The sequence below is a fragment of the Papaver somniferum genome, chromosome 9 (assembly GCF_003573695.1).
Source record: "Papaver somniferum cultivar HN1 chromosome 9, ASM357369v1, whole genome shotgun sequence".
NCBI classification, from domain to species: Eukaryota; Viridiplantae; Streptophyta; class Magnoliopsida; order Ranunculales; family Papaveraceae; genus Papaver; species Papaver somniferum.
Window position 1 is genome coordinate 8,330,161 of NC_039366.1, and position 16,379 is coordinate 8,346,539.

The 16,379-nt window shown below is 37.8% G+C and overlaps 1 protein-coding gene, 1 long non-coding RNA gene and 1 pseudogene across 3 annotated transcripts; 1 reads left to right on the forward strand and 2 right to left on the reverse strand.

Moving 5' to 3' along the window:
• Positions 1–6,147: 6,147 nt before the first annotated feature.
• On the reverse strand, positions 6,148–8,298 carry LOC113307933. Its single transcript, XM_026556403.1, has one exon. It carries the CDS (start codon positions 8,296–8,298, stop codon positions 6,805–6,807), a length of 1,494 nt encoding a protein of 497 aa, XP_026412188.1. The 3' UTR covers positions 6,148–6,804.
• Positions 8,299–11,650: 3,352 nt separating this feature from the next.
• LOC113311299 lies at positions 11,651–12,064 on the forward strand (annotated as a pseudogene).
• A 1,255-nt stretch (positions 12,065–13,319) lies between these two features.
• Positions 13,320–15,321, reverse strand: LOC113314426. Of its 2 annotated transcripts, none has more exons than XR_003342401.1 (3): positions 14,233–15,321; positions 14,018–14,107; positions 13,320–13,574 (listed from the first exon to the last, which is right to left on the reverse strand). It is a non-coding gene; the product is annotated as an uncharacterized LOC113314426 (long non-coding RNA). The 2 variants fall into 2 exon arrangements; XR_003342399.1 differs by having other exon boundaries at positions 14,213–15,321.
• Positions 15,322–16,379: the final 1,058 nt, after the last annotated feature.

The window sequence follows — 16,379 nt, forward strand, 5'->3', positions numbered from 1 at the left end:
AGATTAGACTATGGAATAGGAGCCACTAAAGTTTATCTTTTTTTATTCCATATGTATTAATAGTTTTGTCACTAAAATTGACAAAGGGGGAGATTGTTAGAGCATAGCTCGGTCGACCTCGCATGCGTTGCTATATCAAGCATGCTTATCAATGTTAGTGATCAAAACTATGAGTCTTGATTTCTAGCCTACATAGCTAAGTCTCGGACTAGGATAGAAAAGTGTAGTTGAGCTCAAGGACTTAATGACGATTCATCATACAACAACGAAGATCTACTCAAGGAACCGTGGAACTTCATCAACAAAAAGGTATGTGGAGACTTGAACTTATCCATCACTCAAAAGTCTATGTCTTCTATCTCATACTTCTTATGAGACAAAAGTCGTATGTTATATAGATTGGATCATACACATTTGATATTTCGAGCTGAGTGTATCTTGCCTATCTATATCTCGAAATCATGTGCTGGTAAAGCGTTTCTCTTTGATCAAGTTTATCTTCACCTAGTGACGAAAGTCATGAAAAGTTTCAATTACTTTGAGAATTGCTCTGACGTGAAACAGTCTGTGAATAACGGCTATATAACTTCCTCTGAGAATGTCTCAATGATTGGAATGAGAGTTTAGATTACATAACCATTTATTCCTTAATCAGAAGTTTTCGAACTTTGTTGATTGAGAGAAACCGGAGGAATTGGCTTTGCCAAGTCCGCGAACCCAGTCCGCGAACTGACGGAAGTTCTCGTGCCGAGAATTTCTGCTGGGATTTTCCAAAAACTCGTTTGCGTGTTAGTCCACGAACTGGCGGAAGTCTCTTTGCCGAGATTTTCTGCTGAGTTTGGAAAACTCTGCCGGTTGTCTTAAGTCCGCGAACTTGTTTGTGAGCTTAAGTGGTTATGATCTAAAGATGCGCTCTGAACATGAAACTTAAATTACTAAGGAATGTTTTATGCAAGTCGTGGCTATAAAGTTCATGAGCCGATTCAATCGAATCGAATCATTTTTGTTCCAATTGTGTCTTGTGTAGTTACATAAGATCTCGTAGCAATTGAAAAACTCTTTAACTAGTTCATTTAAGTCAATTGAACTAGTTATGGTGAAGAAGAACAAGGTTAATATGAAATGCTCATATGGTTAACCTTTTGCGTTACTATGTTGGACCAACATAGACGTACACGTTTGGGCATGGTTTTCACAAACTCAGTAAACGTCTACCCAAGTGTGTGTGACAAGCTAAGTTTTCGATCTAACGGTTGAGAAATATTAGCTTGCATCTAAATCAGGTTTTCATCTAACGATGAATATGGATTTCTTTGTAACTAAGGAAAAACCCTGATTTGAAGGCTATATAAAGGAGACATCTATCATTGTGCAAAACTAATACCCACACGTCTGTGTGATACTAGTGCGCTCGCTAGAGTCGATTCTCCTTTAACCTTTGGTTTTCTTCTCTAAAACCAGGTTAACGACTTAAAGACTTCATTGGGATTGTGAATCCTGACCGATACTACTTTTATCATAGTTGTGTGATCTGATCTTGCATCTTCTATCGTATGAGTACAATCTTATTGATTGGCTTGAGATCGTGAGAGTTCTCCGATAGGCAAGATAAAGAAGTCACAAACATATTTGTCTCACTGTTTGTGATTCCTCGACAAACCGCCTGTGTAGTCAGGAAGGATTGTAGAGAGGTGATTGATTAATCTAGGTTGTTCTTCGGGAATATAAGACTGGATTATCAATTGGTTCTTGTTCACCTTGATTTTCATATCTTAAGACGGAACAAAACCTAGGGTTTTTCTGTGGGAGACAGATTTATCCTTTGATAGACTTTTCTGTGTGAGACAGATTTGTGTATTATCAAGTATGGGATTTTGGGTTGCAGTAACTATTGGTTGTGGGTGAGATCAGCTAAGGGAATCAAGTGTGCAGTATCCTGTTGGGATCAGAGGCATAGGAGTACAACTGTACCTTGGATCGGTGGGAGACTGATTGGGGTTCAACTATAGTACAGTCTGAAGTTAGTTTGTAGTAGGCTAGTGTCTGTAGCGGCTTAATACAATGTGTATTCAATCTAGACTAGGTCCCGGGGTTTTTCTGCATTTGCAGTTTCCTCGTTAACGAAATTTCTGGTGTCTGTGTTATTTGTTTTCCACATTATATTTTATATAATTGAAATAATACAGGTCGTGTGTTCGTGATCATCAATTGGAAATCCAACCTTTGGTTGTTGATTGATATTGATTGATCCTTGGACATTGGTCTTTGGTACCGTCCAAGTATTCCTTGTGTTTGATTAGGACTCGCTGATTTCTATTAGCTAGAGTAATATCAAAAACAAGATAGAGATATTAACTCCTTGAGATACTTTTATCTAGATTGAGTCTGACTGTCTAGTTGATTCTCTAACAAAGTATTTCGGAGTTAGTCCATACAGATTGCTAAGAGAAATATAGGGTGGTGTTGTTAGACCCCCGCTTTTTCATTCTTCATGAAGATATGCTCCATTTCGAAAGGAGTGATTTGCTCGAGATCTGGATGTTTTTGAAACAAATACGGTGCTTCCGGTGGCCGGATAAAAACACCGATGAGATTGTTACTTGAGTAATCCATCAAACGATTGTTGTTATAGCAAAGAAGAGACGTTATATAACGCATATATGGACGCCAAAATAGCGCAGAAAAAGCCATGCCAAGAGGCAGGAGATAAACCAAACTAAGAACTAACCCTAATAACTTCTGCAACTTGACTAAATCTATGAAAAAACTACATAACAAGTAACAAATAAGGTAGATTAAAGCTATAAAACTAAGCAGAAAGCGTTAACGAAAGGATCGTTGCTCAGATCTGGTCCAGAATGGGCCAAATCTTAGCAAGAAAAGGAGGCGACTAAGGGGTGTTTTCTTAGATTCTAGAGGAGAGAGGGGGTTGTTGTTGCTTGAAATGCACACCTTTAGTTATTGGAAAACTAAAAATGGTGCCTTCACAAATAGTTAGACTGCCAATGGCTCTATTTCACCAAACTAGGTACAATATTTTTTACATGAAAATTTTCAAATTCTCAGTTTTCAAAAACGTACATCCAAACATTTTCGTTTTGGTACAACAACATAACTCAATGGTATCCCGCCAACTCTAATATAATAAGCAGTAAGCTAGGGGTTTAATCCCACCATAAAAGTTTGTATTCAAATTAATTACTATATGGAGAGGTTTGATGGGGTTGGATCTAGCATGAGGCCAATCCAACATGCTGGAGTTGGATCTGGGTCTGGCATATAAATATTATTAGCACAACTTATTTTCTAATTGTATTACTAAGGTCGGAACTTGAGTATCAATTACTAGTAAAGCAAACTATATATATTTCATTTTAGGATACCCTCGACATTCCATTTTATCCCATCGGTTTTTAGTAATTAGTACGAGATACAAATATTAAGTATTTGGAAAAGGGGATCGAGCAAGTAAAAAATGTATAAGCGAAGAACTAGTTTATTCGTCTCTCGTATGACTAGCAAACATCCGTACATATATTGTTAAAAGGTATAAAGTAAAAGTTTCATTACGAGAATACAAGGACCAAATCATTAGTAAATCTTATACCAAGAATTATTCTGTTTGTTCCAACGATAAGATCCATCGTCTCTCATTTCAACGGTGCAGCTGTTTCGACATACGGTGTGATCATAAAAGGAATTATATACAACGGTGCTGTAAGAATAAGAATCGGTCCAAGCGTTTCCGAAAACACCCTGTTCACTACTAAACCAACCTTCAGGCAAATAGAATGTCTTTTCACCTCCATTCTCGATGTATTCACCTCCATAAGGCCACGCTTCCCAAAAGAAAACAGCTTTTGGTTTTTCGGTTTTGTTGGTTAACGCATTTCGCACAGAAACATAATCGCAGACACACAATTGAGATGCAACTGCAAACATTACGACAATGGTAACCGCAAGTTGAGCACTGGTGACCGTCATTTCTGATCTAAGCCTCAAAGTGATTAGTTTTTGATAATTTGTATATTTTTTGTTTTACCTTTGCTTGAATGTTTTTCTGTTTTTTATATCCTGACAGTATCCCTATTATATAGTGAGGGAACCTGAGAAACGCAGTAAACGAGACCAGCAGTTTAGTATTGCATGCATGCATGCATGGAGTTTCGATACAAATTCATAAATGATCTTGGTCCGTTTAACCGTTAATTCTTCTTATTAATATTATTCTGGGATGTCAATATAGATCATTTAACCAACTGCAGCTTACATATTTGGTAAATGGTTCTCAGTAGTACGAGCAAAAGTTATAACATTGACACCGTAAATTTTAACCCAAGTATTACTCTTTTCGTCCAAACGGTATGAACCATCGTCTCGCAATTCAACGATACACTTGTTTGCACATGCAGCGTGATCTACCACAGAATCATACAACCATATTTCCAAGAACTGATTGCCATTAAGATGATAGAAAGCACTGCACTGTGCGAGGTGAGACTGGATGCCATCCATCGGGACAGTGAAGTTTATCTCGTTTTCAGCTCCATACTTGACAAGATCGAATTTATAATAGGCAGGATGATACATGCCAACAAATGCGGTTTCTGTTTTGTTAGTGAATGCATTCCGCACTGTGATTGTATCGCAGAGACACAAGTCGAATGAAAATGCAAATATCAAAGCGAGCACCACCGCAATGCTAATGACAGACCGAAGAACGCTCGACATTTTAGCACTGCACCAAGTTCTCAAATTGCAGTTCTGTGTTCTTAATTATCTTGAACCCTCTACACGTATATATATGTAGAAGAAAATTCCTCATAGAGACGAAGTAATAAATGAAGCAGTGATTCAAATAGCAGCATTCTGGACCTCACAATCAAATTTGTCATCAAAATAAATACACATGATATGTTTTTATGCTGAATGGTTTAGACATTTACAGTAACAAAAATTCACCTCATTTTAATCAATTGTCAAGATTGACCTGGGTCTACCACCTCTGACCGATCTTATATTTTCTTCCATCACAAATGTCGGTCAAAAATGTATACTTACCACAGAATCTATTAATTACTCCAGCAACTGGAAAATGAGATCATGGTATCACCTTTCATTTTTACTTATTAGTAAGTCTTTATTTTCGTTTTCTTCTAAACTAAAACCTTGTGCAACTATAGATCGATCTTCATTTTCTATATTATAGTGTGATCTAAATTTGAACCAATAACAATTTCTTACAATGCTCAGTCACTGTTTGATAATATGGCTTAAAGAATGGGCTTGAAATTGACTACAGTTTTAACATTTTATAGAAGATTCTATAAGTGGGTTTCTTTATATATGGTTTGAAGAGTATTCGGTCCTCATAATAATTGTTTACTTTGCTAAGAATCTTAAGATGAATCTACCAAAATTGCTTTAGATTCTAGAATCCCTAAAACATGAAATTAGTTTGTAATGAGCTCTTTTATTGACTGCAGTGTCTAATGGAGAAGAAGATGATGATTACTGATTCTCCCCTAGGAAATGATGATGTTATGTTCGAGATTTTCCTTCGTATTCCTTGGAGGTCCTGGAAATTAATCTTCAGCTGTAGGTCAATTTCAAAACAATGGTGTTCAATTCTTTCAAATCCTGTCTTCATTTCTGCTTGGACGAAAATCAATAAGTACATGCCATGGACAACGATTATTCATGATTCTACTCTCCCCTTTGATGACGAGCATGTCACAATTGCATCGCCAAATTTGTAACCGGTACGTTTTCCTTAAATTTTGTATGCTCCTATGAGTTATACATTTTAGAAGCTTCAAACAACGGTCTGGTTTTATGTTCAACAACCAAACATCGTCATAATGAATACTACATATGTAATCCACTTTTGAAGAGGTCGGTTTTGTTACCAATGGTATTGTATTCTCGGGTTTGGTTTCTACTTCGTCTTCTGAAACCGGTTACCAAGTCACAGTTTGGCGTAAAGAAAAAAGAATTCAATATCGAAATATACTCTTGGAAAAATGGAGTTCTTGTCAAGTTTTGTGTGATAAGGCTGTGACTATGCCAAAACTCTTACAAACAAGATTTAGCACAATTGGACTCGGTGGGGTCTTGTATTGGAGTGAAGGAAACGGTAATAGAATTGTAGGTACTAATGACAGTTGTAATCGCCAATCTAAGGTGATTGAGTTGCCAGAGGAAGTTGAACAAGGTGGTGAAAAATGTTTTGCAGAATTCAATGGGTCTATTGCTTGTATCCACGGTCATAAAAATCAGTTGAGTGTTTGGATATTACCGGATGATGATACATGGATTCGCGGTTTCCACTGCACACGGCATCTCAATCATCCTGACTGTACTTTTCGGCCTTTAGCTTATAATCCTACAACTCAAAGTGTCGTGACCTTGGAAAGCTACACTCGTACTACGACATATTATGTATGTAAATACAGTATGAGTAGCGAAAGATCCGAATTGGATAGGGTTTATAATAATCCAAATCGTGCTCCGGAATTCATCAAGGCATTTGTGTTAACTATGTTGCCGACACCTCTTTGCAACTAGACTGAGGGCTCTGCAGTGTTCAACTCAACTCAGGTATGATGCATTTTTATCTTGGAATGTCGCGTCTCTTCATGTTGGAGGATTGTGCTTCTTATGGTTTTTGAAGCTGGGACTAGATTTTTTTTCTTCTTAGTCTAAGACTCAGTTTTTTTGATAATTCTCATATTGGTTATAGAAATGCTGCAGAATTGCATTGAAAAATTTATGTAATTATCGCGAACCGGTAATTAAGTTTAGTTAGCCAGAAAAATGTGGTGGTGGTATATACTTACAGTAATCACCATCTTCATTAGAGGTACTATTGGAGATACATAGGAATAGCCTTTCGTAGGCAGTTGCCATTTTAGTAGCTGTGAACAGCTTCAGTGCTCGCTGTCTTGCCATTTGACCTTTCTTCTCTAAAGTTTTCCTGCCATCTCCTATAACATTGAGAAGGGCATCCTTCAATGAACTTACTGTCGGTGAAAATGTGTAACCCATCTCCGGACCGACTATCACTGAACCAGTTATGCTGGCAAATCTGGTAGCCATCACTGGCTTACCGGACATTGTTGCTTCTAACAATGTATGATCTAGTCCTTGTGCTCTGAGAGTAGGATTAACAAAAACATCTATTGCGTTGTAGAAACTTGCCAATTCAGATTGTTTCAGTGGCCCCAAAACCAGTAAATTAGAACCAAGTTCTCTATATCTGGCACCCCAAGGTCCGTCTCCAGCAACAATGACATGCACCCTTTTGCGAAATGCATCATCTTGCTCGGCGAAAATCTGTGAAAGTGCTTCAAACATAATTGGATGCCCTTTATCTTTTACTAACCTTCCTGCCATCCCCAACACCAATGCTGTTTCTGATTCAGGAATTCCAACCTTGTGTCTGAAAGCTTTACCTTCTGCCGGATTTGGTTTGAAGACTTGTTCGTCTACTCCGTTCAGTATCACGTGAACCCGTCCGTCCGGGATCATATAAATCCTCCTCAAAACATCTCCGCAGTGATCACTGGTTGCAACATGGTGGGAGTACCTTGGGAAGAATTTCACCTCATCCGCAACTTTAATTGATCTTTCAGTTAGTGTATGTGACCTTTGTTCCTCCGGTGACCGGACCATTTCTTGGATGATATCGGAATGTATGGTTTCATAGGCAATCCCATGCCAGGAGACAGCAAGGTTTTTTACATTTTTTGCCCGGGTATGCATAAGCCCAACACTTTCGGTGTGAACCACATCAAATGGTTTCCCAGTTGAGTTCTGAATCTGAAATTGGTTCCAAACCAGAGCTTGATCAAGATATCCACCTGACGTTGGCCGTGAGAGATGGAAGTTCATATTAGGAAATGTAGTAGTATTTGTGTCATTTGTGGTGGTGGTGGTGAAAATGTGAAGCTCATGACCTCGTTTAGCCAGTGCTAGGTGGAGAGTTAACGCGTGACGTTCAAGACCTCCGGCGAGGTTTCTTTGAGGCCATTTCTTGACGAAAAGAGCGATCTTGAGAAGCTTTTTAGGAGGGTCAGACGAGAAGGTAAGATGGTTCCAAGCTGATGTGTAAGTGAGGAGATTAATGGGTGTGTTCTGATCATATAACGGTAATGAAAATGACGATCTAGTTGAGTAGTAGTACTGAGACCAGTAGAAGAATGAAATGGAAGAGACTGAAGAGACAATGACTAAAATGCAACAGAAACTGCGGAAACTGAAGACAGTTGCAGGGGAGGAAGACTGATCTTTCTCCATGAAAATGAATGTCAACGAAGGGAGAAAAGATTAGAGTAAGCTTCTTGAGATCAGAAAATTGATTCCAAAACATAAAAAATTAAGTAAAATTATATTTTCAAAAGTTTTGATTGTTTCCAAGCATTTGCTGCACATGGATTTCCTTGGGCAGTGTAGATTTGTCAATCAAACTTCATAATTTCCACGCAATATTCTATTATTACTAGGCCAAGAGATCTGGTTTTGGTTTCAAAACAACACAGTTGGCATAGACTCTACTCAAGACTGACACATAGACTTTTCCAATAAAATTATTGCTGACAACTTGAACAAGAAACAATTACATAAAACAGGTTAGCTTCATTTCATCATTTTATGGGTGCTCATAATTTACACAACATGTTAATCAGTTCAACCCCAAGGTGAAAAACCCAAGAAGCCTAAAGTCCCATGAGCATTACTGTGATTCAGCTAACCTAATAACTCCACAATCAAAGGTTTCCAAAATGGATCACATTCGGTTTCAGGTGTCAAGGAGATAAAAAGAACGCAGTAATTAAATAACCAAATATACTTGTTTAGCTTCCTGTAGCTCTAAACTTTGTTTAGATTGAGAAATCTCAAAGTCGTGTGCTCCCTGAGTGACTTTTTCTCAGCACACAATTAGAAAAATTCTTACTAGAATCATGCGAGATACGACAACAGCATCAGTTCTTTGTAACAAGTTTTACAATGTGGTCACAAAAAGGGGGCATAGCTTAATATAACAAAGTTAAGGATGAATATAACCCAAATGGTTATAACCAAGACCCTGAAGTAGGACATCCAATTGCATTAGCCTAGTTCCACTAATACACTTTAGTTCGATTTCACACTAGTATTCATTAATTATCGGGTCTTTGATCCAAAATAAACGCTTCCAAGACAATTGTTACACTTGCCAATTCCTAAGCTAAACCCTAAGATTATTTACACATGTACGGTCTAACTATTATTTATAAACAGAACACAGATACTAAGAAAAACTCTAACCCATGTTTTTAAGAAACATCATCAGCGAAGCATGACATGAGTATCTGAAGCGACCAACATGTGCAGACTAGAGAATAACAACTGAAGCATGAGTTGCTTTGGCCTGAACATACCCTGACAACATGCAGGCAAGCATTCTCTAATGAGTGGCCTCCGAATAAGCGGGCAAGACCTGTAAAAACAGAAAAGATACTCTGAAGAATGAACTTTCCACAAGAACAAGTGAACATAGAGTTAGAATATATACCTTTTGATTTGATATTTGTAAAGATGCCTCCTTTTCTAGTCCAGACATACCCTAGAGGCTAACTGAACTAAAGCCAAAAAGATAACATTTCCTACGAGTCACCAGAATACTGTTTCAACAACTCTCCTTATTGAATTTGTCAACGGAATAAAAAGGCAAGACCTGCAGAAAACAAAAAAGATACTCTGACGCTCAAGTTAGAAACAATTTATGCATAACAAAGTAGAGTTAAAAGTCAAGAATGTTTACCTTTCGACCTTGTATAGAGTTGATTACTTTTTATTTGCAACAAAAAACTACGCCACATGACTAGTTAATTGCATGACTCTAAACTATTACCAGAAAAATAGTGTAAGCACAAGAATGATAGACCTGCAACAAGCAAAACAATGCATTCTAGAAAATAATATTCAACAAATTAAGCATACATAGAACTAGAGTTAAGAATGCACACCTTTTCTCTCAGTCGCAGAACTGAATGGTGGTCTGCATTCGATCGGAGGGTCATCTGCAAGCAAACGTAAGCAAAGATCAATACGTATCGGATGATAGACATTAGCCAATGTACTAGTCTAAGTCGATGCAAAACATAAAACTTGAGGCAAATGTTGTGCTGTAAACATGTTACTTGCATCCCTATACTTATAGTTGTATAATTAAGAAGAGACAAACTAGAACTAGTGCTTTAAAAGAGGTCCTAAAGACAGATTACTATACTTGTATGAATAATAAAAGATAAAACAGGAAGCCTAAGTCATTTAACAACATAAATCAGTTATTTTGGGGGTTGTTATGTACAATTTTTCAATTTTTAGACCTAATAACATGTGAAGTCGTCTAAGAAATTAGTTGAAATCAAGCAAAAGTAAGCAAATTAGTGTACGGCCACAGGAGACATCTTAATCAAGTGATTCCCAAGTCCTTAATCATTCACTCTTCATGTTACTTGTACTCCCATAAGAAAAGATAAGAAACCAGATGTAATTGGTAAAAGAGGCCATTAACATAACATGCAGATATACAGAAAATCAAGCAAAATATACATACAGAAAGGAATATTTTGAGGAACAAAAGAGTAGTAGTAGGGTTAACAGGGTCGAGATCGTCTGTGCCAATGCTTGTGTGTGCCCTATGTGCCACACCAATAGAAACACGCCACATCATTCCTCTCATTAACCATGACTAACTAAATAGATTTTCTATTTATACAACACTAATCGATTAGGAAAGATAATTAATTAGTTAAAGAAGATATTACAAATCCAAGAAAAAATACCGTGTTTCTATTGGTGTGGCACATATAGCACACACAAGCATTGGCACAGACGATCTGGACCCGGGTTAACAGTAATCACCATAATCCAAACTGTGAAGTAAAACCAATTAAAAAGAAGATGATTAATTAGATCTTGAAATTTGTTGGGAGAAACATCAGAAAAAGAGTTTGTGTTTCCTTATTAGTTAGACAAAGTGGAGTACAGACAATGTCGATCGGTGACGTCATATGACAAAATCCGGGATACCAACACCGATTAGGAATGTTAATTATTTTAGGAAAGAGTTTGTGTTTCCTTATTAGTTAATTATTTGCTAATTAAGGATTCAAGGTTCTATATATATATATATATTCATAGTTGGTTATTCATTCAGATTCAATCGCTTTGGTGTCGATCCTAACACTCTCTGTCTCTCTGCCAAATTCTTCTTTCTTCATCTCTCCCGGAAAGCCTTTCAGAGAACAAATTCTAATGGCTGACACAGATCGAAAAAGGTTCGAGAAAGAAGGAGAAGAATTTGAGAAAAAAGCAGATCGAAATGTCAAAATATGGGCTGTATTCGGTTGTAAATATAAAAATGCTGTTGTTTTGTATGAAAAAGCTGCTACGCACTACCGATACGCTGATGCATTGAATGAAGCTGCAAAAGTCTATATTAAGCTGGCTGGTTATCATTTGAAGTTGGGTAGAAGGGATGAAGCTGCTTTAGCTTATGTAGATGCCGCAAACTTATACAAAATGATCTCTTGACAACTATGCCGCCATATCATGCTTGGATGAGGCAGTGGATCAGTTCAAGGAAATCGGCAAAATTGATATGGCTGCCGGATATTGCAGGGAAACCGGCAGGTTATACGCTCAACTGGAACAGTATCCTAGGGCAATTCAGATTTTCGAACATCTAGCAAAACAGTCCCTCCTCAACGATGACGATTTTACCAAGGACATGCGCGTGAAAGGTTGTCTTCTCGATGCTGGTCTTTGCCACCTCTATGAATTCGACGCTGCTGTTGCTATATTCAAGGCACTGAAGCGCTATGAGGCAATGGATCCAACTTTCTTAAAAACACGTGAATACCAACTTTTAGCCGCAGTCTATGAGGAAGATGTTCAGAGGTTTAATGATGTTGACAAAATCGATTACATGAACAGACATGAGGATTGGAAGAACACACTTTTGTTGAAAGTGAAGATAAATCTGATCAAGGCCAATCAGGATTCATTTACTTAAAATAGTTGGACTTTTCTGTATTTTGGATAAGAGAAATTCAAATTTCAAACTCGACTTGCCTAAGTTAAAACCTGATCTTTGGCCGTGGAATATGGGAGAAATATGCTCCAACGTCCTATTTTGATTTCCTTATTTTTAATTTTATTTTAAGAATGAGGAATACGAGTTTTTGAGTCTCTCATCTTGTCCATTCTTAAGTTTTCGTTACTACTGTCAATCTTGAGCCACTATTTTGCTCTGAGCAAGGCTTTTTTTAATATATTGAGACAAGTGATGGAAGAAAGAGAAAGATCCGGAGGAAGACGAAGAGCACCAGTGATGGCGTTCATAGTGGTAAAGCTGCTACGGATAATATCGACGAGGAGAATATAGTGAGCAACATACTAAGCAGACTCCCGGTGAAATCGCTGATGCGATTCAAGTGCGTGGCAAAACATCGGTGTGAGTTAATCCAACATCCTTACTTTATTGCTATCCTTTAAAGAAGGACTTGATTTTCAACCCGATAAAAATCAGACGGCTACCCTCCTCGTTTAGTGATCGGACAAGGGAACAACGTATTTGGTTAGTACTTCTTCTTATAGAGTTGAACAATTAAGGTGCATTTCTAAGCAAGTTATTTGGGTGTTGGATAGTTTATTATTAAGACTGTTAATGTTTTCTAATTACCGTTATCATTTTCAAGATGCACTGGTATGTTAGTTTGATTACATCCTAATGCATTGTTTTGAATGGAATAAGTTTATCTTGAATGTATTTTGTTATATGGAATAGGTTTATCTTTTTGGGGTGTCAATTTCACAGGCCTGGTGAAAATCTACGCCTAATCCCAGGATTACAGTGAATGTCTATCTTTTAACATAGTGCAACTATGACCAGCTAAATCTTACTCCATTGTTCATCATGTCTTCACACATAAACGAAAAAGAGGAGATGGTCACGGGATCACAGATGCCTAATTGCAGGGACTTTACACAATCATAAACTTTTCCTAGTTGCAGTAAAATTATGCTGGCATTTGGAATAGGAGACGATTACATAAACCAGGTTACCTTCATGTCATCATTCTATGGGTACTCATGATTTAAAAGAATATGACCAAGTCCCATGAGAAGTACTGTGATCCTGCCAAGTGCCAACCCAGCTAGATTGGTACCACCATGACCACTAATCATTTTAAGAGGTAAATATACTTGTTGAGCTTCCTCTAGCTTGGAAACTCGTAATAACAAAGGGTGAAGTGCCTTTAAAGAAATCCAAAAAGCTGGGATAGCTTAATAACAAGGTCATTGTTACACCATTTCTTGAAGGGGTAAAAAAAGCTAGGAAAAACAAAAAACCTCATAAACAAAGTGAATTTGCGAGGGCTATATTCTACTAATCTTTTAGTCACAAACAAATGAATCAGCATCTATCCTCCTGTATTAAGATGTATGCACGAACAAATGTGGTATTGGGGACTTGTCCCAATTATTCAACGGAATCTACTGATCTCTGAATCCATGTATCTCTGCTACACAGATCACGACATAGTTCATGAACTAATGTTTTCAATAACATGCATAAAAAAGTCAAAATACATACAATGGAATTAGATAAATAGGAACTGCGGCCAATTAATAATGCATCTCAGAAAGGGCAAGGTTAGGTATAGGGTTTGGCTAACATATACCCTCCCTACATCTTGTGACAACTAAGGGAGGAAAATGACCACGGGAAGTGTATCAACACATCACCTTCATCTTCACCCTCCCTACCACACTCGCCAACAGGCCTATTAATCCCAAATACAAGGTCAAGGAAGCCAAGGCAAGCCACTGTGTACCATAGAACTTCTAGTGCACTCATACCAATTTGGTTATCAGTTCACCATTACTGGATGCCCACATTTCTACATCTAATAGTCTAGTTCAGAAGCAAAATAAAACACGAGTTGCTTTGGTCGGAACTTACCCTGACAGCAAGCAGGCAAGCATTCTCTACCAAGCACCGGCATTCCACATTAGCAATCCTCCCCAATGAGTGGCATCCAAATAAGAAGACCTGCAAAAACAGAAAAAGATATTTTGAAGCTTAAGTCAGAATGAATATTACACAAGAGTCAGATATATATAGCTTTTGATTTAAAATCTGGTAAAGGTTGGCAACCTTTTCTAATCCAGACATACCCTAGAAGCGGCGTACTGTTTCAACAACTCTACTTATGAAACTGTCAACAGGAATAAAAAGCCAAGACCTGCAAAAAACAAAAAAGATACTCCGACGCTCAAGTTAGAAACAATTTATGCACAACAAAGTAAACATAGAGTTCGAGTCCATAAGGTTTACCTTTTGACCTTGTATAGAGTTAATTACAGATGATTACTTTTTTATTTGAAACAAAAATCTACGCCAGATGACAGTTATATGCATGACTCTAAACTCTAACCAGAAAATGGCGGAAACCTTGAACAAGAAAGATAGACCTGCGACTAGCAAAACAAAAAACTCCGGCAGTCTAGAAAAAAAAATGGCAAATAATATAGCAGAGTACCAATAATCTAGCAGCACTACAACAAAAGCTAAACAGGACTATTTTGTGAAACCATACCCGGCAAGCATTCTGCTTAAAAAACTCTCCCTGCTGAATCGGTGAGATAGCGAGAAAGCAGACAATTTAATGAAAAAACGAGAAGAGAAAACCAAGTTTTGGTTATAGAGGAGAGAAAGATCGAGAAGCTTACATAGTATATATTCCGAAGCTGTTCTGGTTAGTGAGACGTTCTTCATTTATCACACATCTTTCCAGCCTCTCAGTCCACGGAACTGAGTGGTGCCTGCCTTTGCAACATTTCAGTTCACGGAACTAAACGGTTGCCTGCCTTTGCCTTAGCAGCCTTACAGTTAACGGAACTGAAGGGTCTGCCTTTGGCGTCTGCTCAGTTCACAGAACTGAGCTTTAGCTTGGCTTTGCCTTAGCAGCCGCTCAGTTCACGGAACTAAGCTGTGGCCTGGATATGCCTTGTGGTAAATGTAGAACGTCAATACTCAAGGAAACTGAAATTGACGGGCGTGTCTTCTGCGAGGACACATAAGGAAAGTTCAATACATGATATTGGATGACATGACAGATATTAAGGATCAGACTAAGTAAACCAGTGGAAAGCAGGAAGATGAGGCAATCACTCCACAGTAAACATGTTCATTGTTGTATTATTCATCCCTAAGATACAACAAATCGGAACCATTAAACAAGGAAAGAAATACAAAGACCAATTATAAGCACAGCATCAGAGTATCAAGTATAAACGATACCTACATGATGGAAAATTGAAATTCAAATAACATGAAGCCCAAGTCATATGTCCAATCTTTAGACCTCATAACATGCGAGGTCGTCTAAGAAATCAGTCTTTAGACCTAATAACATGTGAAGTTATCTGACAAATGAGTGCAACTCAATAAAAATAAATTCTCTACAAGACAAATATTGGTCAAGTGGTTTACTTGTTAAGAAAAAGACTAAAAAAACGAAACAGATCTAACACCAAAAAAGAGGTCATAAACACAACAACATAGATGATAGAAGCATGACTACTACAGCATGACATGAGTAAATGAAGGGACCAACATGCACAGACTAGAATAATAACCCAGAACGTATCATACTTTTATGAAAAGAAGCACAACATGCACAGACAAGTGAAGATTCAAAGAAACAACAGGGTAAGGCTAGCACAGTAATCACCCCAAACTTCAAAATAGCTAGAGCTAGGGATTGCTATTCCAGAGACTTATTTTGCAGCAACCCTGTGAAGTTAAGCAAAAAATAATAATTATCAGATCTGAAATTAGTTGGTAGAAAGAGCAAGAGTATGAGATAACCAAGAATATGTTTAGCAGTAATCTCCTCAAATTCGAACGACATAGCAAAGGTCTCCTATTCTTTTAGAATTTCACTGATTCAAATTCGAAGAAAGAATCAGTGAAATACCGCGAAAGGAGACAATTTAATAAAGAAATAAGAAGAGAAAACCCAAATTTTGGTTATAGAGAAGAGAAAGATCGAGAAGCTTACATAGTATATATTCCGAAGCTGCTCTGGTTAGTAAGACGTTCTTCATTTAGCGCACAACTTTCCAGCCTCAGTTCACGGAACCGAGTGGTGCGTGCCTCTGCAACCTTATAGTTCAGGGAACTAAATGGTTGCCTGCTTTTGCCTTAGCAGCCACAGTTCATGGAACTGAGGGGTCTGCCTTTGGCATCCGCTCAGTTCACGGAACTGAGCGTTGGCTTGCCTTTGCCTTAGCGGTGGCCTGGATTTTCCTTGTGGTAA